This window comes from Mastigoproctus giganteus, chromosome 5 (genome assembly GCF_048544385.1).
Source record: "Mastigoproctus giganteus isolate SK-2022 chromosome 5, ASM4854438v1, whole genome shotgun sequence".
In the NCBI taxonomy this organism is placed as follows: domain Eukaryota; kingdom Metazoa; phylum Arthropoda; class Arachnida; order Uropygi; family Thelyphonidae; genus Mastigoproctus; species Mastigoproctus giganteus.
The window spans coordinates 184,555,134-184,566,333 of NC_143579.1; the positions used below are offsets into that span (position 1 = coordinate 184,555,134).

The 11,200-nt window shown below is 37.0% G+C and overlaps 1 protein-coding gene across 1 annotated transcript in view; it reads left to right on the forward strand.

Moving 5' to 3' along the window:
* The window catches only part of LOC150085916 (cytochrome P450 3A8-like), a 45,360-nt gene extending 42,920 nt beyond the window's left edge, over positions 1-2,440 (forward strand). Inside the window, exons 12-14 of the mRNA XM_090374297.1 lie at positions 755-898; positions 1,261-1,423; positions 2,011-2,440. Coding sequence (XP_090230423.1) covers positions 755-898; positions 1,261-1,423; positions 2,011-2,115 — 412 coding nt within the window. The 3' untranslated portion in view covers positions 2,116-2,440. The remainder of the gene's footprint in view (positions 1-754; positions 899-1,260; positions 1,424-2,010) is intronic.
* The last annotated feature ends 8,760 nt before the right edge of the window (positions 2,441-11,200 follow it).

The window sequence follows — 11,200 nt, forward strand, 5'->3', positions numbered from 1 at the left end:
ATTTTTTTTAGGAACCCCTAGAAAGCTCAGGGGACTCTGGGTATTGCATATCCAGAGTTCTTTCCCTCTATTGCACTGTCTGGCCTGTCTCTAACGGGTTGGTAACAGGCAACGTGAGGTCCCACTAGGGACTCCACGTTGCAACAGTGAAATTTACCGATCCCAGATTTCTGAAGGAAAAATTGTTGTAGCAATTTCCTTGGACCACGTGACCCTTTGCTTTCAAAGAGCCCCATGTTAACATTAACTCGAAACGATAGGCTAACACTTAGAAACGCCTCAGCACAAAACATAAGCGATGAGATCAAGTGACAGAAGGATTCAGGCTGTTTTTCGAAAACGCGCGCTTTCACGTTGCCAACTGGATTCAAACCTTACCTCAAAAAATAAGCTTGGAGGGGGAACTGAAAGACTCTATGAAGAAGTAATTTTTCATCCTGCGACTTTTTTTCTGTTAAAAAAAGCCTTTTTTAAGGATTATATTGATTATTATGAAGGTCATGTAGCGATTAAACATGCAGCATGTAATCGCTACAAGTGACTTTTATAATTTATTCAAAACCAAAATACTTTAAAAAGCTCAAACGTGTTTTAACTGAACCCTCGTATTTGGAAATGTTCGTGTGTGCAATATCGCCAGCAAATCAAATTAGAATTTCGTAAGTTTAATTGTGAACAATTTCCCACGTAATTTCTGAACAGTATTTAATGCGTGATGTGCTGCATTCTATTTATTGTTTTTCCTTTTGTGCAGCTTGGAGCGGAAAGTGGAATACGATTATAAATTAGGAGATACGGGACTCGTGCTCCCTAAAGGAATGATTGTGTCTATTCCAGTGTATAGTATGCATCATGACCCAGAATATTACCCAGAACCAGAAGAGTTTATTCCTGAAAGGTAAGAACTTCGTCTTTGAATGCCCATGAAGGCCTACTGTAATTAGAAATAATATTGAATTCACCAAGTTTTTATCTTTTCCACATAACGCAAAAATTTCTTAAAAAGTGATGACAATTTTGAGGATCGCATCTGCCATTGATTCTGAAGAAGTTAAAGCATTTGTTCCCGTCCATCATGGTGTTATCCTAAGGTCACAAGGACTCCATCAAACAAACTATATAACAAAAGAAAAGTTGATTATTTGGTTGCATCAGTTGTTGTTTCTGAAATAACCACACGATAATCCACTTGTCGTAAGTTTTTAAACTATCTTTATTTGAAAGTAATTTAAATGAAATAAATTGTTTTTTCATTTAAAGATGGGCGCCTGAAGCCAAAGCCAAACGATTGCCTTTCACTTATTTTCCTTTTGGAGCCGGGCCGAGGAACTGCATCGCTATGAGGTTCGCACTGATGGAAGTCAAACTGTGTCTGGCAAAGGTGTTACGCCACATCAAGTTCTCGGGGTGCTCGGATACAAAGGTAATATTTGGACAATTGTTTACAAATTTAATGTCGCATATTTAAGAATATTGTTCTGATCTCTGGCCTTGTGTTTAATTCGTGGTGTTTCAAAAGACTCAACTTGCCTACTATGGCACGTTTTAGAAATTTATACACACACTGTTTAAAGCAGGGGTTTTCAGTTGATTTTCGCGAATGTCTTTCCCACATTTGCTCATTCATGCATCCATATGACTTTTTTGAAGGTCATTCGTTAATACCGATTAAACAATTACTTCATACATTTCTTCTACTTCTTTTCAACAGTCCTATATAACGGCTTCATTTTTATTATTAGGTTATTCGAAAGTAATTAATTTTAATCTTAAAATAAGTAAGATGGGATCCTTAGGAGATCGATTTTTCATTCTTAGAATACTGTCAATGTTTTCTTTTTGGAACCTTTTTGAAAAGTTTTGATTACTTATGGGATTTGTAAGAATGTGGTAGATATGAGAAAATGCTAAAGATATACGAAAAGCTGGACAGCACATAATATATATTAATAGCATATTTTATTAGAATATTAGACATTTCAATATTAACCATGTCTTGTTTTTTGCTAGGTCCCTCTGGAATTTTTCAATAATGGCCTTCTGCTGCCGAGAGAGGTGCAATTAGCAGTGGAGGTTAGATCTGATGTGCCACCAAGTGAGAAAACAGTGTTATGAAACCCAGATAAACAATGGAAAACTTGAAATTGAAAGCTCATTCCAATCAATCGATAAAATTATACTTGGTGTTTTAATTTCAAGTCACAGTTTTTGTCTGATTTTTATGCCTTCTCCTTCTGTTCACTTATATCACTCTGGTTTATACAGTATGAACCAAAATTGCCCACAAGTCAATTAATGCCAGATGGTCATCATACTGAATAGGTCTTTGTTAAATATATTTTTAACTAGGGCCTGAGGTTTAACGGTTGTGCACACATTGGTTTTTATTTCCCATGTTCTAAGTCACACAAATGTAATACAGTGAAACTTCCCTTTAACGGACAGCCAGGGGGAACGAAAATGTGTCCATTAGAGAGAAGTGTCCGCTAACAAGAAGTCTGAGGGACAAAAAAAAAAAAAAAAAGAAAGAAAGAAAAATCGTTAAACGTTTTATGTTAAATTAAATTATATACAGATTTTGCACAATATTTTTGTAAATAATATACATACAATTGTGCTATGCATATTATGACTTTATCTTAAGAAAAATACATACAGTAATCACTTATTTTCTTCTGCACCTTCTTCCGGCTGATAATTTTGTTTTCAACTGTTTGGAGTGAAGAAACCATCGAAAGTCCTTCAGTATCTTCTTCAGCGGCGAAAAACATTTTTAAACGATTGATTTGTATGAGCGCTTCTTCTATTTTCATCGGTGGTTCGTCGTTAATATGTTCTTCGACAGAATGACCTCCTTCCATTTCTTCATCCTCATGAGGAACTTCTTGAAAAATATCGATGATAATGTCGTTGATATCTAGAGCACCATCTTCTGGTGTCAGAAAGTTCGAGTCTATATCTTGGTAGCCAGGGTCACTTGTAGCGGAAGTATCGTACATTATCAATAGATGTTGAAGTTTTTGTTCTTCTTGGTGCTCCACATTGCTGTTCACAACTTCAATTTTTGCGTTTGAGAAGCCAGACTTTACAAAACAGTTCACGACAGTTTTTTTTTCTAATTGTGTTTACTGAAGAGGAAATCCATTGAATCGCAACTATGATGCTGATTTTCTTTGCAAGGTCAGTCGCACATGTTACATCGTTCATGTTTGCAATGAGATGTCTGAAAACACGTTTTCTGTAGTGAAGTTTAAATTTTTTTATTATCCCTTGATCCAAGGGCTGACACTCTGCAGATGTGTTTGGTGGCAGGAAAAGAATTTGAATGTTGGGCAATTCAATGTGCGGGTGAGATGCAGCATTATCCATGAAAAGAATAATTTTTCTGTTTTGACGAATCATGTTTTGGTGAAAGTGACTTATCCATTCGCTCATGATATCTCGTGTCATCTACGCTTTTTTATTAGACTTCCAGTCAACATCCAAAAGATTCAACTTTATGCCCTTGAAACAACGAGGATTTTGTGGTTTTCCTATAACAAGAGGTTGTTCAAAGTCTCCCAGCATATTTGTACACAATAGTACAGTCAAGCGTTCCTAAGAAATTTTTCCGCCCTGGCACCTTTCGTTTTTTAGACTCAGTTTTTTCAGGAAGAGCTTTAAAAAACAACCCTGTTTCGTCACAGTTGTAAATGTCCTTAGCTTCAAAATCACGACATAAATCTTCCAATTTGACGGTCCACTCTGTTACAACCCCAGTATCAACAGATCCACCTTCACCACTTACGGTTTTCCAAGGAATTTTATGCAGAGTTTTGAACTTGTCTAGCCATCCCACAGAAGCTTTGAACTCATTTACTCCCATAGATTTCGCAACCTCCAAAGCCTTTTCTCTAATAATAGGCCCATTAATGGGAATTTTTTTAGCATGTGTGCGACAAATTTGAAGTCCAAGAGTTTTCGGGAATGATTTTTGAATCCGATCATTTACGTGTTGCCAAAATTGTTTGAGCAGTTAATTTTTTTTCTTTAGGATGTCGCTTACCTGCGTCTTCCCGATTTTGAATTTTGCAGCGAGATTGCGAACACTATTTTTTTTATTGCCGATCATACGCATTAATGAGTTCGACTTTATCTTTTAAAGTTAAATGTTTACGAGAAGACATTGTGCACTTCACACGACACTGAACAAAACTGAAACTGAAAAGACGAAAGGTCGACCATATCCCCCCCCCTGCACACACCGAATTCATCAGCAGTTTTACACGTGCCTTAAAATTCTTGAAAAAGGGTTTAAAACCGCGACGTAAACCTTGATAAAATTCAGAGAATCGGAAATAGAAAATAAACACACGATTGAGGCAATACGTGGAAGAAACGTTCCTAGAAAAAGGGCCGTGAGCTCGCCGCTGTCCGTTATGGGGAGATCAAATTAAGTGCTAATCTAAACGAAACAGTGCAGATTGCCTGTCCATGTCTGTTACAGAGAATGTCCGCTAGACAGAAGCTGCAAACACGTTAAAACCAATGGAGGTGAGTTGGGGAATTTGAAAATGTCCGTTGTAGAGAGATGTCCGTTAACGAGAAGTGTCCGTTAGGAGACGTTTCACTGTAGATTGTTTCATTGGCCCTTTTTTTATTGTTCTCACATCTCATTGCATAATTCGGGATTTCCGTCCATATTCTGTAACATTAATAATTTACGCAGAGTGTCAGAAAGTGAGATTGCACTAAACAGGGGTCTCCTTTCCCACTCCGATAAAATGGCAACTCCACTGAATCAATAAAATTTCTTCTCGATATGGAGCTATTTATATATAGTGCAATACCAATGCAACTCTTTGTGATACATGGAAAGTTTCAACTCCAGTAGGACAGGCAACACAACAGAAGAATTTCAAGTATTTTCTTTAAAAATTATAACTGGATCCGAATATTAATTCTCTTATGCCATGATTTTGTATATGAATGTTCTTAAATACCAACTCATAAAAAGCTAGCATGGATTATTTTGTACTATAAAACTCTCATCGTTTGTATTCTATATGTACATTTAATAAAATTTTTGATATCGCCAAGTTTGTGTTTCTCTAATGAATAAATACGAGTCCGTTATCTTTATTGTCAATCTTTTTCCGGTGTTTCCGTTATGTTTCTTGTACCATTAAAGAAAACATTGCACAGATTATGCAAATGAATATGAGGGGAGGATTAAGCTTGTACCAAGCGCAGTTTTTGATTTTTCTCCCAAGTACACGCAAACAGCTTACAACACACACACAATGTTGAGTCCCTGTATTTAATATTAAAGTCCTCGTGGGCCCCAGCGGGGAAATCCTAGAGATCGAAGTATCTGCATTCCTCTATCGGATCTTCGACCGTTCAACGATATAATAAAATACAAGAAAAAGCCATACATTGTTTTTCACAGGATATTATTGGCCTTTTTTATTTTTAAGAAACAAATTAGACGGTAGAGAAAGAGATTTAATCAATGGCGAAGTCAATTTTAATATTTTGTCAACGACTGATAAGTCCAGTTTTCCCACTATACATCCAGTATGGTAATGATATACAGGAAAATAAAATAGTTTTCACTTCCTGTGTTAGAGTGAAAATACTTAAGATGTGAAAGGCGTTCTCTCACGAAAGCTGAATTTTCCATCGGGAATCAGTGTTTCTTGGGATGCGAAGACCTGTTGTGTAACTGGTTTTTTTATTTTGAAGTCAAAATTTAGGCTAAATGGAGAAAATAATCGTTTTGGTAATCACCTCCAAGAAGGATCAGTAACCATAGACTTTACTTTCTAGACATCTCTCAAAAAATTCAACAGTTTTCATGCAAGAGAGGAGAAAATGTTCGAAGAAACGCGTAATATCCGAGGTTATAATATTAATATCACTGCATGAAGAAAGACTGATAGGCAAGAAACTTTCTGCTCAAGAACTGTGATCTCGGAACAAAAGAATTGACGCATTTGACTGCAGAGTGGACTATATCGGAAACACACTGCTTTGATTGATGAATGGAATTCTACGTCTGTAAGGGTGAAGGTAGTTGGTGTTCATAAACTCGAACTACCTTTTTCTAAACCCAGCGCTGGCCTTCACGCCAACCATGCATAAAAAATAAGCGTTCTGCGCTTTCGTGTCTTGAGCACATTGTAAGAGTTGCTGTACATTAGCGGGTGCATTCTTCCTCTTTGTGGTCACTGATTCCAAAGGAAGGAAAAGACCGAACATTTGCTGTCTATACATATAGTTCCAAGCATTTATAAAGTTTTTCTAGAAGTGTTCTGAGTCAAAAATAGCAACCGCTTTGAAAATTACTGCTCATTAGTCACCAAATGAATTGTCATTTTAGGCTAAACTGAAGTTCCATAACAGACAAATATCGTTCTATGAAATACAGCAATACCCCGACTTACGCTACCCCGACTTACGCGAACTCGGAGTTACGCGGTTCTTGATTTTTTCGTTTGGCAACGCTGCCGACCACTATCTTCAAGGTCGTTTTTCATATGTTATCGATATACGGTGCGACGGCGGAGAATGAGAGCGAAAGATGAACAAAATTCAACTTTGCTGCTTTTATGTTTTTTATATCAGTGAAGGGGAAACACATTTCACCATAATGTAACCTAAAAACCAACACAATTCCAGCTACCGATATAATCGCAAATGCAATTAGATCGAGTTTACTACAGTTTATAACAGATTTCACTAGCAGAAACACAACTGGATTTTTATTGTTTTATGGTAGTAACCCCTAGAAATGTGAGGTGTTAATAGTGTATCTCTGCCTTTATGGTGTTGTTTATTCAGTTGCTACATGCGCGCAGCTTTGTTTATGCGTATCAAGCGTGCCTCCTCGTTTTGTAATTGTGCTTTATTCCCTAAAAATGAGTAAAATACTTAATTAAAAGGTGTGAAAAGGAAGCGTCCTGGTGAAGACACTGCAGATTCAGAAAGAAAAAGAAAAGCAATTATCGATAAACAGAGGCGGACTGGATCAAAAATTCTTACCCGGGAAAATTTATAGTGGCCTCATACTATGGTTTATGGCCAAAATCACACTGGCCCACCGGGGTTTCCCCGGTAAGGCTTATGGCCAGTCCGCCTCTGTCGATAGAGAAAAAATATGAAATTGTGAAACGCTTTGAGCGAAACGAAAGACCATGTGATATTGCACGTGCTACAGGCCTAAATGAAACAACGGCGAAAAGCACATGACAATTGCAAACTTGACAGGTTGAAAATTGAAAAGGGCTCAATTGTAAAGGGCTTAAAAATTTTAGAAAACAGACTCCAACGAAGAACGCGTTATAGCTACAAAGCAAGGAATAAAAAAATTATTAGCTTGCTACGAAGAAATTCTGCGTGAAAAAAAGAAGGCGCTGTGTCGTCAGACGAATTTGTTAGATTTTATGAAGCCATCGACATCGAAATAACTTTTTTACGTAAGTCATTTGTTTTTTAATACATATTTTGTATTAATATGTATAAAGAACTGCAATTTTATTAATATTTTTCTTCTAAACTAGTGTTTTTGTTAGTCCTTGGTCCCAATTAAGCAAAATTTATATGTATTTATATGCAAAGTTGTACCCCGACTTACGCGAATTCGACTTACGCGATTTTCGTCGGACCCACCTATCGCATAACTTCGGGGTATTACTGTAATGTTAAATCTGCACCAAACTGTGAACCTTTGTTCATTTGGAATTTTGCTAAAACGTTAGCAGTATCTTCTGGCTACGTGAAATTTGGTTCGAAAATTGGTGGCATAATTGCAACTTAACCCATTAAGTGCTAAATTTAGGGAAAGAAACTGAATCAGTGCTGTTCAATGTTTTTATTTGAAGACACTCTTAAAAATGTTTTTGAAGATTCTCATAATCCTTAGATGTATAAAAACAGTATGATTATAGTACTCATATTGTTAGGCCATTGTACACCTAAGGAATGTGTACGGTTTTAGGCCCATCAGAAACTTTCGGATGTTTTATAATTTTCACCTGAATGACCTCATTGGACTGTTGATAATAGGGGGGAAAGTCTTATTTTTCGATAAATCCCGTTTGTGTCTTACTGAAATTAGGCGGAGAACACGGGGGAAAAAATTTAGAGAGGAATCTCTCCGATGTGCTGGTCCAACAGAAACAGGTTGGTGGTCGCAATGTTTTTGGATGGCAGATGTTTTCCTCGGAATCCCTTGGCGCCCTCATACCCCTAAACTGCACTAGGAATGCTAAATCCTACCTCTGCATAGAGCGGAGATGAACTGACTTTCAGGTGTCGTCCTATATAAGATACTACCACCTCTGAATAGTGGCTGATCAGGTACACACCTTCATAGTGACTGACTTCTTGGATGGCCCAACTGTGTTGCAGCGGGATAATGCACCCTGCCAAGTTGCTAGTATCATACGAGTGTGGTGACGACTGAAATTGACCTTCGCGTTCGTCGAACACGAAGGTCAGTCAATTCCAGGCATTATCTTGTCAGCTCAATTCACTGGATTTGAATCCCACAAAACGGCTCTGCGATTACATGGATCGACGAATCCTGCCTTTGGATCATTCCTCACAGACTTCATGTTAATATTCAGTACTGCTGAAGCCCATATGCACTAAAAACATCCACAATTCTTTTAAATTTTGATCATCCCAACTATGATACCCACGAGAATAGTCGATGATTATACCAACTGTACTACCCAAGAGGGCAACAGATAAAGGCCAGCAGAGCTGGGGTTGATGCCATACTGCAGAATCGACATATCGCCGTAAGTGTAGACCGCCCAATGGAAGATAACTTATTTTGCACAGCGACTTGACAGATATGCAAACCATGCACCAGCATCTCAAATACAAATGGGGAGGAATACAACTTTATACACCAGATGCAGAGAACAAAAATTCAATCTCCAAGATTGTTTGAAAATGCAGATCAACATAGATATATAAGTGTGGTGTATCTTTCACAAAGATACGCCAAATGTTTCATAAATTTGAAACATAAATTTAATACATTATATTGGAATCAACGACAATACCGAGAAATTTAATTTGTGAACGGCACCAAGGACAGTAAAAGTGAAAGCCTGTGGCTTTCTTGCACTATGTGGCGAATACTGTGACTTATTTGGAAATTTAACGATCGAAGACTTGACCAGATCTTCCACGGTGCCATGATCTTGGCGAAAGCCGTACTGTTCAACAGAGGTCGTCTGCGCTGATAGCATAGTGGTATCATCACCGCCTTCCCACACCGGGTAGAAAAGGTCCGGGTTCGAATCCCGTCGATAACTCGAGGAACTTTAATGGACTGTTTTCATTCTGTGCCTGAGTTAGTCCGTCTGAAGCGTAGATAGCAAGCTTTTTTTTTTGTCCAGAAAAAAAAAAAGGAAAATCGACTAGACAACACATGCAATTTACAGGCACAAATACGAGTTTAAACAATCAAATACGGGTGACCCTAATATATGTGAGTATATATACATTTTTTTTAAACAGTGTAATTTTCAAATAAATTTTAATACAAGTATATTTATTATTTTTTTACATAAAACAACTATTTGTCACGTGTAAGAGATGTTCTTATAATTTTTATTAATTTTGTAATAGTTTCTTTTCTTGAACATTCATCACGAATTATGATGAATGTTCAAGAGCGAATTGTTGTTGTAACATCCCGCATAAAAGGAATGAAGTTTTGTGAAATTACGGAAAGATTTTCAATGAGATTTCAGAGTGTGGTCCATTAAGCTGTTATTTTGGATTTGATCGACAAGTTCTGCAAACATTGCTGCTGCTCAACGTGGAAAATCTTCATGCAGATCATGCAACACTTGGATGTGGTAGGACTTTTTCATCAGTGTCGAACGCAAAATTCTGTGAACTGATGCCTTGGGTATGTTCAGTCTTCGAAATCCCTCCCTAAGTGATAAATTTGGGTCCTCTTCGAACATTTCTTGAATTCATTCAATGCTTTCAAATGCTGTCCTTGGGCGTCCACATCTCTCCTCTTCACTCTTTTACGCTTATTCAGCAGGGCACGAATCGCATTGTCCGTAGGACAGGTACTATGAAAACTCCTAAAAAATCTTTCCCTAATTTCACAAAACTTCATTCCTTTGATGTAGGATGTTACAACAAAAATTCGCTCTTGAACATTCATCATGAATTATGGGTCTGAAAAGAAAACATTAAAAAATTAATAAAAATTATAATAACATCTCTAACACATTAAAGCTTCTTTCAGTGGGCACACTGCACAAAATTGTAGATGCACTGCAATGCGGAGTAATTATTCCATCATTTAATTGTGATGTCAAATGTCGCCACTGTAATAAAGATTATTCACACATTTTAACAATACGTTTTATGAAAATGGGAAGAGAAGGAATTGTTTCCGAGATTGTTAACAAAAAATAATTGAAAATTTCTTGGTTCCTTCCAACAATTGAAGTTGATCATTTCAGTTTTTACTGCTGACAAGTTCAGAAGCGAATATTATTTTCTCAGAAAAGATTTAAAAGACGTAAGACTGGTGGATAAAGAAGATTATAATTATACAGAAAAGTATTAAAAGTTCTTGACATTCAAATATATTGACAGACTGACGACAAGAACTCACAGAGGTCCCGACTGACTTCTAAAGAGAGAAAGAATTTCGAAGGTCCAAAGAAAGAGAACCAACGACATATTAAAAGCATCGTTGAGAAATCAGGACAGTGGTAAAGAAGGCAGATAAAAAGTTCTCTACACATCAAAAGGCAGTAAAACTACTTAATCGACAGCGATACTAGGAGCCCTCCACATATTGAGGAGACTCAACTTTTTTAGAGGCAGACGTCGTAATTTCCTTCAAGGAAAAAACTACAGGGACTTCATTTTTGAGGAATAGAAACATTGATTGAAAAAAGCAAGGGATTTGAGCTATACAGTGCTGAGCTTTCATCTACCGTTTCACTGACGTAAAAAGGAAGAAGAGCCAATTTCCAGTTTGAAAGAGAAACGGCAGGACATTAAAAGTAACAAAAGAGTTTTGATTTGATACTGAAAGACAACGCTCTATAGAATACTTCTAAATAGAGTTTTTCACGACAGAAAGAATCAAAAGAGATTGGAATTTACATTGAAAATACTGAGAAAGCGCCCTATAGAAGACTTTAAAGAGTGTTTTTCACTATAT